Source organism: Setaria viridis, chromosome 6 (genome assembly GCF_005286985.2).
Source record: "Setaria viridis chromosome 6, Setaria_viridis_v4.0, whole genome shotgun sequence".
Taxonomy (NCBI): domain Eukaryota; kingdom Viridiplantae; phylum Streptophyta; class Magnoliopsida; order Poales; family Poaceae; genus Setaria; species Setaria viridis.
In genome coordinates this window covers 19,704,213-19,724,742 of record NC_048268.2, presented here as the reverse complement: position 1 = coordinate 19,724,742, position 20,530 = coordinate 19,704,213, and the positions used below count along the sequence as shown (strand labels likewise).

The window sequence follows — 20,530 nt, the reverse complement described above, 5'->3', positions numbered from 1 at the left end:
CATCGGCGAGGCGGAGTTCCACCCTCATGGGGTCGGGCGCATCCGACCCCGGGACCAAGGGTCGGGCGAGGCGGAGTTCCACCCTCAAGGGGTCGGGCGCATCCGTTAAGAGAGAAGATTTTGTGGGCATGTTGAAAGAAAGGAAAGTTTAAAAAATCAACTCCCTATATGCATGCGCGAGATTTTGTGGACAGTTTAAAAGAAAGGAAAGGTTAAAAAATCAGCTAGCTCCTTGCATGCATGCGCCAGATTTGTCAATATCCTTTTTTACAAATTTTGTGGGCATGTTCAAAGAAAGGAAAGATTAAAAAATCAGCTAGCTCCTTGCACATGCGCGAGATTTTGTGGACATGTTAAAAGAAAGGAAAGATTAAAAAATCAACTCCTTGCATGCATGCACGAGATTTTGTGGGCATGTTTAAAGAAAGGAAAGATTAAAAAAATCTGCTAGCTACTTGCATGCATGCGCCAGATTTGCTAGGCCTTGTTGGAAAAAGAATTGTACTCCATCCTGGTTCCTTCCCTTCCTTTTTCTATCAGCCGCCATAACAAACTCGTTGCCGCCATTGCACACGCACACGCCCGAAGCAAATCCGTCGCTTGCCCCGTGCCGCCGTTGCCTGCCCTGCGCCTTCGCTGACCTCCTCGCTGGGTAATTGTTGACCATCAGTACGGACGCATGCAATTCTCTTGAAGCTTTCTCATCACCTACTCCCTGACCTTGTTACTAGACCGACGCCGATCTGTTGTGAAGCTGAACGCTCGGTCGCAAACTGGACCGCAATGTTGGAGGGTGTCGTCCGAGCGGCGGCGTTGCAGCTCAAGTGTGAGTTCTCGTTACCCTCTGTTAATCATGTTCACGTAGATTAGATCATGATTAGGCCTAACTAGACATGATTATACCAAGAGGTTGTCGGATATGGCATGTGTTATATTAATTAATCTGTTAATCATGTTTGTTATAATTAGATTATATGTATTCATAGAAAGAACTTGCCCTCCGCACTACTCAGCTGTCAGCTCAGCAAAACAAGGCTGCAGCACTTGTGTTCCTGGGAAAAAAATTAGCAGGCGCCATCATTATGTATTCAATGAAATAATTGTGCCAGGACCTGTAACAGGAGAGGACACATGAGACTCAAAGTTGAATAAAATCTCACCTTTCAGAAGACGACTAGAAGGGGCTGCCAATAATTAAGCGAGCGACAGCGTTGCAGCTCACTGAATCTTGGCATCCATCCATGTCAGACGGTTCCGAGGTAAGCTACACACAAGCTTAACGCTCACTAAATCATATTGCAGAACCGGTACTAATTTAATGAGTTTATATGTTACCTCCTTTTTCCATCAATAGTCATCCTTGGAGCAGCCATCCATGGAGCTGACGCCCACTGGTGACGATGGTGTCTATAGTATGGATATATTGCTGGAACTAGAGGAAACTACTCCCAAGACAGATTACTTGGATGCCAATAAATACCAAGAGGGTTTGACACCTGACAAACTCAAAGATGTTGATATGTCACAGCAGGTGTTGATCACTGACGAAACCAACGAGTCAGAAGATGCTTTCAAGATTCCGGAAGGTAGTTTATGTTTCATTCATATATCAGGTTGCTCATTTGATATATTTTCACAACATTTATCATGTGCAATGATAATTATCCTCAAATTTTATGATTATTTTCAGGGTACGAATGTACTGTCAATGATCATGCCTTCATTGAAGCTGCTAAAAAGATCTCAGCTGAACCAGGTAGGGAAGAGCTTGTGCTCATTAATGATGTCCTGGTGAATAGGAATCACATGGAGTGCTTATTTTGTCGAAACGCATACCTGTATGACGAGGTAATAACCCCGAGTACAAATTTATGGGAACAAAAATCTTTTTTTATATTGAGAAATTATTCATGGTTGATTTTTTGCAGGTCATAAATGCGTACATCCACCTATTGCGGACTCAAGATAATATGATAAATAGGCCAGGTGGTACGTGCTACCTAGAAAATACAAGTATGACCGTGTTAATGAAGGGGGATGGTGAAGAAAGACGGAACATGGAGGACATGGAGGATCACTATCCCTCCCGTGGGCATTCACAGGTTCCACGGTTGGCTGAAAGGGTATTATCGTACATGCAACACGATATGGTAACTACTATTTTCAACATTACGATATATACTTCATTTATCCAATATACGTTCCTTGACTGACATTACATTTTTTAATACTTAATAGTTGTTCTTACCAATAAATATAAAAGATACACACTAGTATCTTGCTGTAGTGAATGCGCGAAGGCGTAAGATACATGTGTTAGATTCTTATGGAACACTATTTGGGCGCAGGGACCTCGAAAATACTGTGAGTTTTTGCCATCTCAGATATTTCTATTTTTTTGCAAACTGCACATACTAATTAACCAGGACATGTACAAACAGTTGAAGGGATTGCGGATGCAGATGGAATACACATTGCAATGCACTGGCCTTAAAGATCACGCTTGGCCGGACGTCAATGTTGACATCTGGGATGTTGTGGAGGTCATGGTTGACAGAATACAGTTTGATGGGTATGTATGATATTGCACACTAATTTAAAATACCAATTCTACAATCTCATATGTATATATCTTACATTTTTCTATATAATAATGATTCTGTAGTGTGTCATGTGGGTTATTCATGGTTGCCTTTATAAAGTATTGGACTGGGGATCATCTGTGCGCTACCGTGGATCAGGTACATTATGTATAACTTTAACACAAGTAATTAGTGAATATTTTTTACTAGCATATTTTTCGAATAAACTGTGTTACTACTAATGTACAGGAGAGTATGGTAAAATTTAGGACTAAAATGGCAGCTACATTACTATCAACTATATTTAATGAACGGTTAGGTAAACCATTACTACGCAATGAGGATGAAAACATCGGAAGCCCGAGTGACTTTGCAGAAATAATAGAACCTAAAGAGTTTCAGCAGATCAAACAAAAGAGGAAATCCACAAACAGCCATGAAAATGCACTTAAACCAAAGAAAATCGATACAGAGATAGACTCAGATAAGCAAGATGTTCTTCTATACTACAAGGACTGGCCCTTGAAGAGAGATGAGTTAGCTGAGATTTTTTATGATTATATTTTGACAATCAAGGATCCTGCGGAATTGGAGTAAGCTTAGTACTTCATCACTTTCATTTACCACTAATAGTATTGCAATTTATTATGAATTCTTATGCATTGTCCTTATATATTGATTTGCAGTATGGTTTGGGTAAGGAGTGATTTGCCCTATAGGAGTGTGTATAAACTCGGTGATCTCAAGGTGTTGTTGAAACGAGGTTCACCCATGCCTGAACCATTTTTTCAACTTAGGTGTCCGATTTCTTGCATACCGAGAGGCTAAAGGGATGATAAGGTACAACAACAAGGTTGCAAAGCATCATGTGGATCTGCGATTCTGTGTAAGTTAGCTTGTTTATAATTACAATCATAACTGTGGAATCTACTGCATTCATTGTCTATTTATATTTATTAGTTATACATAAAATTGATAGGTGATACTGATCATGGCTATATATCATTTTGCTTCAGAAAATGTTGGAGTTAACACATCATGAAAAATATCGTAAACATCACAGTGGTAAAGAGTTGGGTGATGTGATTGGTGGATGGGAAATAGTAAAATATGACATACTAGGTTGCAGATATGTAAGTTCTTTTCATGCCATTATTTGTTCATTACATATCCTTTATGGTCCTAATACTGAGTGCTTTGCAGTTTCTCTTGCCATGGAAGCATGTCAATACCTACCTGCTTTATGTACTCGATATTAAGCAGAAGAAACTTATTGTGATTGACACTAAACCCATTCCAAAATATGCCACGGATGTGCCATATAAACATTATGCGATACAGATCGTAGGATTTCGCCTAAAATTTATGAACGCATTTAGACAACTTAAAGCTGATTCATGGGAGGATGTTCACAAATGGGAATTTGAACGCGCGAAAGGAATTGTGGAAGATACTGATGGGTAAGATCAGCTCTGACACACCGGCATTTTAGAGTGTCAATATCCTTTATTTCTTAAAAGATATGTTTGTATATTTATATAGCTGACGATTCATCGTACCACAGATTTTCAGATGGATGGCTTATTCTACAGTACATGGCATGGTGGGATAGTCCTCGAAACGTGCACATCGAAAAAGTGAGTAAATATGCTTTGTTGTACGTTCCTTTGTAATTTTACAATATACGATAAATCCGAGCTTAACTTGAAGTAAGCACTTATCTTACTTACAAGATGCTATAACGATGCGGCACAACTTCTTCATCGATCTTCTAGCGCACGAAGCGAATGCCTGGAGGACAAGACTACCGGGCATTGTAAAACATTTCCTTTGGAGCATCACAGGCAAAGAAATAAGATAGATGGGGGACATTTGGATGACCTGTATTCGTATATGTTCTACAAGATTATTGTCCTGTTGAATCCAATCTTGGATGATATACTTATTTCATATTTATACATATTTTATATTTTTATTATCCCATTGAATCCAATGTTTTGCAATATAAAAATTTTGTTGCCCGTCCGAGGAACCCCGGGACCAAGGGTCGGGCGAGGCGGAGTTCCACCCTCAAGGGGTCGGGCGCATCTGACCCCGGGACCAAGGGGTCGGGTGCATCCGACCCCGGGACCAAGGGTCGAGCGAGGCGGAGTTCCACCCTCAAGGGGTCGGGCGCATCCGACCCCGGGACCAAGGGTCGAGCGAGGCGGAGTTCCACCCTCAAGGGGTTGGGCGCATCCGACCCCGGGACCAAGGGTGGAGGGCGAAGGTGGGAAACGGCCGCAGGCCCCGGATCTGGACTGAACGGCGGCGGGATGTCGACGGAGGATGATGGTGACACTGAGTTTTGGCAGCACATCATTTCTGAATTTTGCTTCTCTGACATGTTTGCTAAATGAAAATATTTTTTTCTATTTTGTACTGGGATAACCTGACACAAAGCAATGCATGATGCTAAGTATTTTAACTGATGCCTTATTGACCTGCAAAGAACTGCTTCTCAACATGTATGCTAGAAGCTAAGTATCTCTCACTGATGTCATGTAGGTGTAACCCTCATGCAGTATTCACAATAGCAGGTTAGTGAAATGTATTTTCTAAACTGATTTCATTAGAGTATGCAGAGCCAATCATTTTTTTTTGAAGAATTCAAATCAGCCACTCAGAATTTCTGCTGTAATGGAGGAGTTTTGGCCACAACGAAAGATTACATGCATGTCTATTTCCTTGCTGTTGTTATATGGTCTTATGGGGAAGTTTGACTATTAGGCAATAATGGTCAACTAATAGTACAATAGTATTTGGAAGAGCGACTGTACATGAATCGATAGTATGCATCATAGAAGAGCAACTGTATACATGAATCTTAGGCTGTTACCAAGATCGCTGAAATTTTGTATTTGGAAAATTGCAGTATTCCAAAGAAATATTAATACAATAATTAAGTACATGAATTAACTATTTTCTTTTGATATATTGCTTTGCTGAATGCGAGGTGTATTCTACTATGAATTTTTCACTGCCCGTAGCAACGCACGGGCACGATCCTAGTCAATTAGAAAAAGCTATGTACGCGGTCGTGGCCGGTACGGCCTATTGGAAGCAAATGGAAAAGGAATACCGAGTGGAATCAAAGAAATTAGTGGACTGGACGCAAACCAACCTAAGGCCTGAGCGAAAGGATGATAAGGCCTGAGCGAAAGGCCGTCCAAATTAACTTAGCTAAAGCACATTTAAGTCGCCTAACACGCGATCGGGTAATCGTGTACTTTAATCAAGTTAACTCGGTAGTCCGTTGGATTTCATCCGATAAACTACTTAACACAGGATCGAGAAAGCATAGCTCATAAGAAGGTAAGTGGTTACAGAGATTACAATAGTCCATCCAGATTAAATAAGTGCATCAAATTATTCCAACTTCAAGTTCGAAATTCAAACATAGTTTGCAGAGTTTCAGGCAACAAAAATAAATAGGTGGAAGCTAACGTCGTTGCAGGATATATTAACGAAGCCGATCATGATATCAATGATCCCGGTCCTCACCGTCCGAGGAGGAATCCCACTCAACCGTCCAACCACGAGGAAGCTAGGAAGGCCAAGTGCCACTTGCAGCGAGTTCAGAGGCATCAACATCACCTGAAAAGATGTGCCACAACAAGGCTGAGCGACTACGCTCAACAAGACTTAACCGACCAGTGGTACTATTCCACTAACACCTAGACATGCAAGCTTTTTGGCTAGAGGGGTTTGTTTTTGCTAAAAGCGACTAGTGTAGGTCCTTACTTTCAATATTTTAGCCACAAGTTCTACGTTCATTTACCAGTCTAAGTTAGCAACTATACTAAACAAGCATAGTTTCCAAACAATTAGTGCAGGTAAACATATTAGATCATCATCATCTTTCATTCTTACTCAGTGTAGATCGCTGGTAACCATATTAGATCATCATCATCTTTCATTCTTACTCAGTGTAGCATACGATCAAGTAGTCCCAAACTATGAGAGGCAAATGAATCGATTTGAATTTCTTAACCATGCATGGCGAACCTAATCCCACAACATCCGCGCACCATGAGTGGTCGCTTCATTTATCAGCCGTCCCCATCAATTCCCAAACCCGTGTCGGGCCTACTTCCCTTGGTACAAGGCTCCATAGACACGGTCTCTACCGTTCTATGACTGCACTTGTCACCACATGCCGCCGCAAGGGAACTCCGTTCCAGAGATAGTGGAATGATCCGCTCACGTTTCGGTTCAATCAGGTACTAGGCTTCCCCATCCCATACTAGGTTTGAGATTAGTACTTTCAACACTTGATCATGAACACTATCACATCTCGACCTTAGTCCAATTTCATGTAGACAGACAGGGCAAACCACCGAGTACCGAACATAAGCCCGGCCCCGTCCATCATCCTTATAGTTGCAACATAAGTAAAGCAATCAACTCCTATAACTCGCGAGTGACAGGAAATCACTCGACTTTTACCAAGTCCTATTAAGCATTGCAACTACTCAACTTCAGATACTAGTGTTCATATCAAAAGGGTACCTATCTCATGCATATATGGTTTCAATCAATTACTGGAATGTAAATGCGCAAGCAAGGCAAGCAATTGTATTGCAAGTAATTTAAACATAGGAATTTATGCTACGGGGCTTGCCTTCACGTGGGGGGATAGCAAACTGGTCCTCGGCTTGCTCCGGTACGGGCTCGGCTCCGACTGGCTGCAGATCAGCTACGGCTCCTTCTTCTGGCGCCGGTTGAAGCTCGTATGTCCCGTCAGCGAGGTTCAGCTCTACACAAAATGCAATGCATCAAGTTAAATTTCCAAGCTTTCTCATAGGATGTAAAACATGAATTAGTACTGAAATAGAAGTTACATTAGGGCCACATTCACCTAAACAAGGTTCTACTCCTTCTTTATCTACACAAGGAAGGTGGGTTGTGGTACAAAGCCTGGGGTTGATTTGATGGCGATTGTGTACATATATGCACTTAACTTTACTAAACTTTAGATCGAAAAGTTATCCTATTTCTTAATATTCTTTTGTACCTCTTCCAAAAATTAACTTTATCATTATTCGAGGTTTCTTTCTTGCATTTAGCTAGGTTCATCTTCCAAATTTTATTTAGATCCTCAAATAGCAAGCTATGAAGCCACAAATTTGACAGGAACTTAATCTTGTCATAGACAAGGTACTGCATAAATTTGAGGTCCATTGGAGGTGCATAAAAGGAATTAGAAATACTTTATTACCTTAAGGTAGCATATACTTAAACATTTTTAAAACAGAAGCCATAAAGAAACTGGTCATGAAATTTTGACAGTGAGTTATAGGTGTGATACAGAGCCTTTGACGAATTTTTCATAATTTTTAGTGAAGGGCATCTTTTTCCATACATTTACCCTAATTATTCTTTCCTAAACAGGAAAGTGATTTTTCTTTCTATTTCTGACCGGGTTCCATATTTTTCCTACAAAATACACTATACCACTGACTTATTCCAATTGGTTTCACATTTTTATCATCTCTGGTTTAATTATTGTGCAAAAAGACAACAAAAACCTTAGATTTCCATGATAAAACTAAAATAGAGATTTAAACATCTAAGCTAGGCTCCACATGATTTTTATAAGCTTCCGTTCTCTTAAACAAGCACTTAAGAGTTGGATTTACTAATTTAGCATTTTTCTATGATTTGTTATGATTTAAATAGCTTAAATAAGGATTATATCATATAACATTAATCCTAACAGAGCCATGTGCTAAAAGTATTTTTATTAAAAACTACGCCTTATACTGAGTCTACCAAAATTGGTTTGACATTTTTCTAAGTTTTCTATGAGTTTTGGTGAATTTCCAAAGTTAATCACATTTTCTGCCGATTATAAAACAAAAACCGAGGCAAAATTACGGTCTAGCCCCTAGGTCTATAGGTTAAACGTGTAGAGGTCCCTGACTTTTAGCACTAAGGTTCCTGATTCAAAACTCTCGATCATAATCGGGTCCCTAACGCATGGGCGGCGGTGGCCGACCGAAATTCCGGCAACTCGCCGGCAGCCTTGGGACGGTAAGGGGCCGGGAAGGCTTACGGACTCACCTTGGGCCGGTTTGAAGCAGTTGGGGGTGACGGGGAGGCTCGGTCAAGGCGGAACGGCACAAGGGCAGGGAGCTTCGGGTGGTGGCGAAGTCCGGCGGTGTTCCGGCGGCGGCGGCACTCTTCGCGGGCAATGAACGAGCTCTAGAGCTGCGCGAGGGGGAGGCAAAGCGGCGGGTGGTGTCGGCGAGGTGCGGGGTCGAGTGGAGGTGGGGGCTCCACGGCGAGCTCGCTCGGTGGCGTGTGAGCGCGAAGAAGAGGAGCTTGCGGCGGCGAAGCTTAGCGAGCGGGGTGAGGTTCTGGGCAAGGGACAACTGGAGCGGAGAGAGGAGAACGGGAGCATGGTGGTGCCGGCGGGGTTTATATAGACACTGGAGCTCGTGGCTGGCCGGTGGGCCGGAGGGGAGCAGGGCGCGTGCTGCCGTGGCCATTAATGGCGGCGGCTCCATTGGCGCAGTCGGCGCAACAGGCGAGGTGCGGCAGGCTTGCGAAGCGAAGCGAGCGTGTGCGGGAGCGACGTCTTTGTCGGGGCATCAGGTCGGCGAGGCTGGGTCCGAGGCGTCGCGGCCGGGGTGGCGGTTGGCAGAGGCGACGGTGCTCTGGCAAGCGGGCGCAGGGGCGCACGCTCGACAGGGCAGCGGCGGGGCGTGCTCTCGAGCGAGGCGGGCTGACGGGAGCAGGGAGGGCGACCGCGGTGCTTACTGGTGGTGGGGTGCGCCAGGTGTCGACCTGCCGGGCCGGAGACTGGGCGCAGCGGCTCCGTCGGTGAAGCCGCGCCACGCGGCGGCGGCGCTCTGGAGCGTGCGGCGCGCGTGCCCTGGCACGTTCTGGACTAAGGGATTTGCGGGTTCCCTCTCCGGGCCAATTTCCAAGCGCAAGATCCTCCAATTCTTGAACCGCATAACATTAACTCCCTTTACAAAAGTTGTAGTCCTCAGACCAAAATTAAACTTTTATAATTGAACTGAGTTCAAATTCATGGTAGATTCGGAAATACAAAGCTGCAAAGTTTGGAGGAACGCCGGTTTTCCAAACTTAGAGAGAAACGGCAGTTTGGCTGATTTTTGGGTCTTTGGATGACTGGAGCTCAAAATTTGAAAAGCTTCTGATGCGAATTTGACCAGAGCCCAATTTACAAAGTTATTTGAAAAACGTAGTTCTCAGACTCTTATAAAATATTTTTCTTATGTTCTGTTCAATGTTTGAGAGATAAACCCATGCCAAGATGTCTAGTTGAGCTGTTTTCCAGACTTAGCCTGGATTGCTGATTGAGGCTGGGTTGACCGAACTAGCTGACTTTGACCGAATTTTTTGAAGCCTTTTGTGCGGATTTCGACCTTACTCCTTTAGTCAAAGTTGTTAAGGACTTGAAGCTCTAAAACTTTGGCATAGAGTTCATCCTGAGCTTGTATTATAAATTTCGAAATAAGGAGCCCCAAATTTGGGACTTCAACTGTTTTTCTTAAATTGACACAGATTCAAATTTTGAGTTTTCAGACAAAACACCAAAAATAAAAGTTGAAGGGAAAGTTGAGTTCTACAACTCTTAGTTGGACAGATTTTTAAGTTCTTAAGCAAAAATTTGAGTTACATTTTAAACAGCGGTTTAGCTTGTGAGGGCAAAAGTGTCTTTTTTACTTGTCTTCACAACTGCTAATTGTTCTTCTTTATGCTCTAATTACTTTATTTAAGATTTATCATAGTTTAATTAGGCTAGGTTGTTACATCATGTCTCTACTATTTTGTTACGAATAGATGTACAAGCAGCATACAGCTTAAAATTCTCCAAGTCCAAGTAGCTCACGTTTCCATATCAGGACCTAGACCTCTTGATGGAGGTGGGCTACTACAGCTCATCTATTTTTCTTTTTGTTTCGCCTCTAACAATACGATAACTTTGTGTCCATTTTAAATTCGGTTTTCACCATTTCATTTCTTACCGTGAGATCCACAAAATAAAACAGATTATGCTTATATTTTGGAATAATTTTTATACGAACAATTTATATTGAATGTACAGTAGTTACCTATGACTAAATATGTAGCGACTTATTGTAAATCTGTCACCAAATATATACATAAATTGTAAAAAAAATTATATTCGTATTGCTTAGTTATCTGAAGTGTCTACAAGGTACAAATTATCTCTACATAAGTTGGTACAAGACATACTATAAGTTATTAGATTGCTTTCACATAGGTTATACAGTCCTTTGCTCAATGTGACACATTTATCTCTACAAAAGATTGCTACTAGACAAGTAGACATACAATATAAGTTGCTACTTAATCTCTGTACAAGCTTGATGCATTGCCTACACATAAGTTTTTACATTGTATCTATATAAATTGTCTCATAATCTGCACATTAAATTTCATATATAAGTTGATAGTTGAACATCCCAAAATCTGCTTATAGCCTAACTCCACACATGGAACGGACCCACATACTCATATAGTACCTCTCTTACACTTTTATCCTTACTTCTGGGGTTAACTCCAAAGTGCTATGTATATCACTACAAGAGATTTGACCTTCTGTGACGAATTTGTGGTGACATTAGAGCTTTTTTACATTACTACATTTCATTTTATGACATTTTCTATGGAGCAGCACAACTTAACAACGAAAATGAAGTGTTTGTCACAAAGAGAAAGTAACAATCATCATAAATTAGACTAATGTTGTTTCAAAGCCAACTAAGGACCTGTTTGTTTGAGCTTCCTTGCAGCTTCTCAGCATGAAAAGCTAAAAGATCAAACAAACAGCGAAAATCCTCTTCAGCTTCCGAAAAGCTAGAAGCTCAGAAAAGCTGACCTTATATGGAAAGCTGGAAAGCTCAATTTTGTGAGCTTTTCATAGCCTTTTTTATTCAAAAAGTTAAACACATCTTCTAAAAGCTAGTGTTGGCTTTTCAAAAAAAAAGCCAGCAGCAACTTCCTAGATAAGCTCAGAAGCTGCAGCTTAAATAAACATGCCTTAACAATTGTTACAAAATTATGACAATATTGTTTGTCATAAATTTTTCTTAGAATTTTTTAAATGGTAAAATCCCTCCTGGAAGGTGGACCCACTTCTCGTCAAGTGGGTCCCACACGTCATATCTTTCCTCTCGTTTTGTCTTTCCTGTTTTCAGCTCGGTCTCTTGCGTGCAGCCCGCTTCGAAATTGATGGTGGCCCATTGGCCGATCTTTGGACCAGCTGCTGCTGGTGGCCGAGCTTGGGCCTGGCGCTTGCCTGGCTGGCCCATTGGCTGCGACAGATTCGTGGGCCAAAAACTGGACCGCTCTGAATCATCCGCTGACAAAAATTAGAACAAAAAATAAAGGGAAGCTTCAATTGACAGGCACAAGATTCGAACTGTGACCACACGATTTCTAGTGGAGAAAGCGAACGACTAAGCTACAAGATGAATTTGCGATTTGTGTTGTGTCTAAGATTATTTAAATGCTTGAAAAGAGATTAACTCACAATCCCTTCTCAGATGAAATTTCCGAAATTGCCTTGGGCCGTTCGTCAGGGGAGCCTCTCGGTATTCCTATATGACTTTCGGAAACTAGGAAGTTACTTGACTTCCCCTACTTTAAGATTCGTGCGGGCATCAGAGATTGTCGATCCTTCTTCATCTCTCCCAATGCCGCCCCTGCCTTCTGACCACATCGCTGCCTCCCGCACCGTCAAGTAGTCGAATTCGGAGGAGCGGGTGGGAAGGGGAGGGAGCGTCCGGCGGCAAGGTCGCCACTGGCTGGGGTGGTGGACGAGGCTGGCAGTAGTTTGGCAGTAGTTAGGGTTAGTGATTCAGGTTTCGAGGTTCGGGGTTTGGGGGCTCCAATGGCCATCGACCTTAGAGAAGGAGGAGGGCGGCGGTGGAAACCCGGTGGAGGTGGTGGGTTGGCTAGTGGCGGAGGCAAGGCGACGCGGGAACGCCGCCAGCCGGGCAGGGTCGGACATTCGGTGGACAGTGGTTGGGGGGGGGCGAGAAAGAGCCATGCTGGATTAGGAAAGGCGGGACAGAGGGGGCAGCGGCGGTTTGTGGGTGGGCGGCATGCTCGCCGCTGGCCGGGGCAGCAAAGGTGGTGGCGGGGAGAGGACGGATCAGGACAAAGAAGAAGAGAGACGGTGCATAGGTCTTGACGGGCCACAAAGTCATGGCTCCTATCTAAGCCAGATAGGAGCCCCCGGAGCCTCCTGCAGCAGCTCCATATAATTTTAAAGTGGGCTTTGACCAGTTAATAGACCAAATTGAAATTGCACCAAACCAGTCCGGTTGCAAAAATATGAAATAGAAAAAGGTAACAAAGTGCATCGACCGATGACCTGCTGATACGCTGGACCGACCCAGAGCACTACGCTATCACCATGTTTCTGTGACAAACAAATTTTCATCACGCCGAGCGTCACAAATTGGAAAATGCCACATGTGTATACGGAGATATAAGAATTATAAGTGAAGAATATCTTGTGAGTTTTGGTGAATTAATAATATAAGTTTAAGTGTCTAATGAACTTCGTGAGCAGGTTTAAAGTGATTGGTGGTCTGTAGCATTTGTGGATGATCGTCAAAAAAGAAATGAATGAATATGAGGCATATCTTGGAGGCTAAATTTATTTTTGTTTGAATTTGAGTATAGGAATGCCACACTATTAAGAGGAATGCGTAATCTTTGGTCTTTACGTTCAAAAAGGTGCTCAAGATGACCTAACCAACCTATGAGAAACTCCTTTGCACCTGCACATCACATGGGGATACTTAGAATGGTGCTAACTTGAGAGCTCCAGAGTATTCCGGAGATAGTTCCGGAATATTCCAGAAGTTCCGGAGAAAGTTCCGGAAGATACCAGAGGTTTCGGGGTTTCCGGAGAAACTTTCGGAAAACTCCAGAACTTAACCCCCTATGGCTAGTTTCGGGGTGAAGGGTAAATACTCCCTCAGCTCCTCCCTCAGACTCTCTTTGGACCTAACTTCGTGCTAAGCGGCAGAAAAGCATTCAAGTCTCCTTCTTCACCCCCCTTGGCATTCTTGGTGAGATTTGGTGGGGATTTAAGGAGGGATCAAGGGAAGAGCAAGAGAGAGTGCTAGTGGGCTGATTTCCCATCTCTTGAGCACCTTGTTCTTCATCAAGCCGGTGATTTTGTGTCTGTTACTCTTGGAGCTTCAAGCTCCTAGCTGGCTAGACGTTGCCCGTGGAGCATCCAAGGTTGTGGCTGCCTACGGGAAGTTTGTATTACCCCGACGATTGAGTAAGTAACTCTAACTTAATTTTCATGGTCGCTAGAGTGAGGAAAGTGGTCGGGTGTGAAAGGTCTACCCTTTGTGGGTTCCTTACTGGAAACGTAGGCTTCAAGTGTGGAGCTGAACTCTGGTAAACAAATCCTTGTGCCTCTTGTGCTTAATATTCTTCATTTCATTCATATTCTAACATAGAGTTTATACCTAGGGTTTGTGATCGATCTACCTTTTGAGAAGGTTGCTAGTGTTTCTACCTTATGATTCAGGCTCAGTATACCTTGTTACATAATCTATTTTCATCAATTTACTTTTGGACAAGCTCTGCATAAGGCGTAGTTGATTTCTTCTAAAATCTCCGGAGAATCCGTAGATTTCTTCGAAAATTCCGGAAAAAAGGGAATTTCCGAAAAAATTTCCGGAAACTCCGAAACTAGCTGACAAAGTTGTTTTAAGTTGTGGAGAATTTCAAGTTCGACTATTCACCCCCTCTAGTTGACATTCTAGATTCTTTCAATAAGCTGCCCTCACCCTCTTCCAAAGTGGTACTAAACTCACCAACTACAACCACAAGTCGACCACGTGGGCCAACAACTTCAACTACTATGGTATATTAGGCTGGGGTATTACATTCATATCCCAGGTCAAAGGATGATGCCCTCAACAGCTCACCACATACGCAGTAGACTCACAGAACCACACTGCCACAGGTCTAGCCACACGCACATGTGCGCATGTAGCGAGGGTTCATGCTTTGATATCATTTGTAGCACCCCGCTCCAAATTCTAGTCGTTCTCACCAAAGCTTGGACAGACAAGCCCGCATACGCATAGCATATCTCTTCCGCTTACACTTTCCACGTACGCGAGCCCATTCCACGTACGAATTGGCCGCCTGCAAAATATTTTTTTTAAATAGTAGGAGCTCCGCCTTTCACTTAAGAGGAAATAGAGTTTATGTATAAAGAGCAGTGGCACATGCGCCGCAGCAGCCACACGAGAGCGTCAGGTGCGCTCACAAACGAGGAACACTCCCCTCAACTAAAGGACCTGTGTCCTGAACGCCCTTTTGAATTGCTCTAAACATTCCTTGGTACTCTCCGCCACTTGCTGTGCAGTTTGATGTTTATTCTCGAAAATTCTTCAATTGCGTTTTTTTCTAATCCAAGTAAACAACTTGCACTTGTTTTCTGTACGCTCACGCCATAGAGATCCGTCTTGTATACACTTGGGAGAAAAAATGGCCGCCAGCAAATTGCCAAATGTTCTCTGCTCACTTACACTGGGGCGCGTTGGGGAGAAAAATATAATCAGCCTTCGCGGTCAAACTGTACGATGGACTAGGAGCATTTTATTTCCTTAGCGGACGAATCACAGTGCTACGCGGGCGCCGACGCAATACAGTTTTATTCCTCTGAGGGAGAGGTCCCGTTGGATCCTGCAATGGTGCCCGACTCCTCGCGCCGCGCGCGCGTTGCATGCGGTCCCCGTCCCCTGCGCGAGCTCGTCGCCACGCGCGCACGTACACGGCCGGCGCCCGCCGCCATAAATAGAGCACGCGCGACGGCCTGAACGCACGCTACCCACCTTCTCCCTCCTCGATCGCCATGCATTCCCTAACGCCGGTGGCCAAGAGCAAGACAAGCCCGCGCCGCGGCCGCCCGAAGCCATCGCCACCTCCGCCGGCACAACGCCATGGGCAGCCGGCGCGGCGCCCGCATGCCGTTGCTGCTTCCCCGCCGCAGCATCCGCCGCCCGCGCTGCCACCAAGCGCGCCGCCGGCTGCTGCCACATGCGCCGCGGACGCGGGCAACAACGGCAAGGCTGCGGCGGCCAAGAACCGCGGCGTGCAGAAGCTCCTCAAGTCGGCGTTCAAGCGCGGCGAGCACGCGCCGGGCGCGTCGTCGTCCGGCTCCGCCGCCGCGTCGGGAGGCCACGCGGGCGAGGAGGCCTGCTTAGCGGCGGCGCAGGACCTCAGCCGGTCCTCGTCGTCGTCTGCCGGCGCGAGCAGCGCGAGGAAGGGCCGCAGGGGCGGAGGCGGCGGAGACAACGGCTCCGCAAACGGCGAACGCTCCAGCCATGATAGCCTCGACCTCGAAGGTGCATTTGCTTATCTCCGTCTCATACACGCATGCACGTTACTACATTATATGCAGGACACAGAAGAATTGGTGCAAACAGAAATGCATGGTCGGCCGGGGAATATAAAGTATAAATTGAGCTCGTCAAATGCTTCCACGCCCTGCATTTTCTTTTTCTACAAATGAAACATTTTGATAGTTTCCGTGAAAATTATTAGTAATAACTGGATTGTGAATTTTTGGAGCAGCATTGACCGTAGATGGGACTGTCGGTTACAACTTGGAGCTGTTCAAAAAATATGAAATAGTGCTTTTCATCACTGAAACTTAACTTCAGAGTGAGCTCCCTACATTAAAAAAATATGCATGATGACTGGTATTAGTATACTTGTCGAGGTAATACCGTAAGGCACCGCTTGGAACGACAATTTTTTTTTTGGTGATCCATATTATATAAAGTTCTATGTTTGGCCTCTAATTTAGTTTGTCCAAAGATTATTGGTATTATAATTCCCTACATATACAGAAGTAGAATTACAGTTTTGAATCTGTCAAGCTCAGTAACGCTATCGAAATACAAAACTCATTACAATATGAGGTGACCAACTTGGAATATATTGGGCTAATATTCTTTTTTTATTTTTTATTTTCTAGATTGGAAATCGTGCTACCGTACTATGCATGCGTATTGCCATCATCCATGTATAATTATGTAGTTGTAACCTTGTAATGTTTAATTTCTGCTGTCCCCGCTCGCATATACACGTAGGGATGGGCACATGAAGAACAGTAGGCTGGAACACCAACACAATTCTTTTTCTCCAAGTAGGGATGTTCTTCAATCGATCTCAGCATCATGTGAATGTTTATTCCTTTCGCAGATCCATTTGAATTTACTTGATTATATAATCCTTAATTTTAATGTAAGTATGAGGACTTAGCATTGACAATGCCTTTTGAGCAAATAGAACAGAAATAAAATATTAAGAACCCACAATTCCTCTTCTCTTCTGCCTTTAATTAACTATACCATGGAACATGCACAAAGACCAGCTTTGCAAGTGTAAACAACTGCTTTGCATGTTAGTCTGAAAATAATATAAGTAATTATTAGTTTCAAGGGTTGTGCCATGTGGTTTCCGAAATAAAATTGTAGGGAAAGAATATCATGCAAGCTTAATTAGGTTCTCTACTCCTCTGTGCATCACTAAATATGGTGCAACGGCTACATGTAGAGATGTGGTCAAACTAACAAAAGTTTGACAATCTATTCGAAAATATAGTGGATTGGTATTGGTAATATTTTTATAGTACAATTTAATTATTTGTTAATCCTATTTAGTAACTATCTCAAGCAATAGAATCATGCTATTTTGGATATAAAAAGTACCAGCTTATTTTTGATAAATAGTGCTATGTATTTATAAACCTAACAAAATTATTACTACACCATGACATTCTTTTAGGAATATAGAACATCATTTCAAGTACATAATCTAAAAATAGAAAGATAATCCATCAATTGAAATTAATTCTACGGGTGCAAATGTTATGACAAAATTCTGGGATATGTACATAATCTAAAAAATAGAAAGACCTTTTCCTGCACATATCCCAAAATTCTACGGGTGCAAAATGTTATGACAATCATGGCCATGTAAAAAAGACCACATACTTAGTGATGAAGGTATTTACTTCTTCAATTAATTGGAAGGGAATTTCTAGATGCAGTCTGAATTTTATTTAAAACTAGCGCAAATAGATCTGAATTTCCAACATATACAAGAGGAAAAGGCAAAGGTTTTAGAATTGGCATTATTTTCTTCCTGAAGACTTGTAGTTGACACTGTAGTGACAATTCCATCGTGCATTGTGGTCTAGCCCCTCGACTTTGACTAGACTGCATGATGCATGGGATGGTTGGTCCCCAACTCCTTTGGCACCACCTTTTATTTGATGATCTTCAATGAACAGAAAACGAACAATCACCTAATAGGCGCAAGATCTTCTGTTGGATCCCAACAGGTTCATTGGGCGGATAGCGAGCTGTCATGACTTCACATTTCCATGTATAAATATGAAACAGAAGAGGTCAAGAGGACCACCTGGAAATGCATGCCTTGGGTTTTGTGATCTTGAGAAGGTCAAAGAAACAGAGTTCAAGGCTGCATCATTCTAACTCAGCCAATGATTCTACTACTTTTACTGATTTGATGCATTTTATTCCTGGATCCAAAGGTTACATTACACCCCATTCTTTTTCTCCAAATGGCCTTTGTTTACATGATGTAACACATTTCCCATGTCGCAACTTGCAACCGCCTTCTCACTTATAAAGATTGCCCAGCATACGGATCAAGGAGCCAATTAGCAGTATCATAAGCTGCATAAGTTCTTCAACTCTCCAGAGTTGCAATATATTACTACCACTAGAATTCCAGAAACCCATCACACATCTGCATCTTCGCACGTACTTTCACCGTATAATTTCGCTTGGTCCCCTGACATCTATGCAATTCAACAATACTCCCAAAGGATCCAAGAACACCAAGGCGGCGGCGGCGCTGCGCAATGCCAAGATCGGCTCCTCCTACGAGGCGTTCCCGTGGGAGAGGAAGATGACAGACCTGCTGCCGGTGCCCAACTCGAGCCGCTTCCTCTCCCTGCTGATGCTGCCGCAGGCGGCCGATGAGTCGCAGACCAGGTACCTCTGCCTGGAGGACACGCTGGCTCGGGCAGACGCCTGGCTCATGTCCTCCCAGAGCTCTGGTGTCCCCATTGTGCAGAAGAACGTGCAGATTGAGCCACTACTTACAAAGGTACGTCAGATAAACAAAATTTTGCCAGAAACTCTGCCAATTATTTATTTATTTTTATATATTTACCGGCAAAAAAATGCATACTGATCGTAAGATTTTGTTTGATCAAATTTTTAACCCGCTAGCTAAAGGTGGATGAGGGCCGGTTGCTGTTTTCAACTGATATAAAAATTGATTTTAAAGGGAAATAACGCGAAATTCATACCCCCATGACATTGTACTAACCCTTATCTAAACAATGAGCTAAATATGACATGATGATTTGCTTTTATAATAAAAATAAAAAACAGCAACCGGGGTAATAACCCGTATACTATCATGGTGCATCTTGTCTTCTCCAACGATTCTAGTCTCCTACGAGTGAATTATGATGGTTTCAGCAACATAAACGTTTTTAACATGATACTCCATTAAGCTTTATTCTAATAGTGATGGTAGTTGAGACAAATTGAAAATGCTTTATTCCCCTTGATCTGCTCCAGATATCTGGAGACACTGCATTGTCATCGGTAAACATGGGATCCCTAGGCGACCTTGCAAACGTGGCCACCATGAGCCTATATGGATTTGAGGACTACCATGGCGTGGACATAGGCATCGTCAGGGCGGTTCGCCTGTGGTATGCTCCGGTGGCAGGGGAGCTGGCGCTAGAGATCAAACTGCAACCAGGTGACACCAGGCTAGGCTTCGCCATAAGTCGGACTGAAGAGGTGAGCACTCAGCCACTCACAATTACACAGTTTTCAGATATCCCAGTGTCGCATACACTCTAAACTGTCCATGTTTTACTCATTTGTTATAGTTTGGACCATTAGTCCATACATCCATTTCTCAGGCATTACTATTAAGATCAATTTAAATTCCTGGTGTAATTAGTGTCTTAAAATTGGGTTGATCAACAAAATAATTCAGCTAAAAAAAGTCAACATCAGTTCTTTAATTTGTTTTAAGGTTCTAAACCTTTGTACAAGAGGTAATAAACTGTTGCTGCTATGTGTAGTCACGGAATGATTGCTTTGCCGTGCAAGCAGGGCTTCATCTACGTCTCCTCTGTGGCTGACGAGAGCACGCCGGGTGTGGCATCGACGCGCTCCGGCCTGCTGGAGCTCTACCGCCGCGCACGGCGGGCCTCCAGGCTCCTCGTCGTCTCGCGGGTGGGGCGCGACAAGGTGCTCCCCTGGGCCGTCTCAGCCGCTGGTGACGTCCGGTGCGCCGACACCGTGTCGCTCAGCCAGCTGCTGTCGCTGCACCGCCACGCGCTGCGCCCTGTCACGCTCGGCTTCCTCATGTGGGAGGACCTCAGCGCCGCCGCACTCCTCAGGAGCGCGGGCGCCAGCAGGCCGTCAGCGGCGGCGGCGGTCATGCTGCCGGCTCAGGCTGCGGCCGGCGATGACGGCGAGGCATCCTCCGACGAGATCGCGTTCGACGGCGACGGGCCGGAGATCGTGCTCAGCAAGGACTCGGATGACTGCTCCTTCAGGTTCCAGCACATCGGCCTCCCGGACAGCTGGCTGTGAGCCTGTGCAGGACTTGTTTGGATAGCAATGAATTGAAGTGAAATGAAAAGGATTGGAAGAAAAATTAGTTCATTTTATACTCATATCCTTCGTTCCACTCCAATACTTTCTATCCAAAAGCCCGTAGTGAAGCGCGTGATCCCCTTTCGGAAGTGCAACGGCAACTCGCCCCGTGCTGTCTCGACGCTATTTTTAACTCTT

At 43.8% G+C, this 20,530-nt stretch overlaps 1 protein-coding gene across 1 annotated transcript; it reads left to right on the top strand.

Annotated features, from left to right (window-relative positions):
- The first annotated feature begins 15,167 nt into the window (after positions 1-15,167).
- On the top strand, positions 15,168-20,417 carry LOC117861793 (uncharacterized). The gene is made up of 4 exons (XM_034745328.2): positions 15,168-16,012; positions 18,529-18,812; positions 19,295-19,522; positions 19,844-20,417. The coding sequence occupies exons 1-4, from the start codon at positions 15,520-15,522 to the stop codon at positions 20,327-20,329; spliced, it is 1,491 nt and encodes a 496-aa protein (XP_034601219.1). The 5' UTR covers positions 15,168-15,519; the 3' UTR covers positions 20,330-20,417.
- Positions 20,418-20,530: the final 113 nt, after the last annotated feature.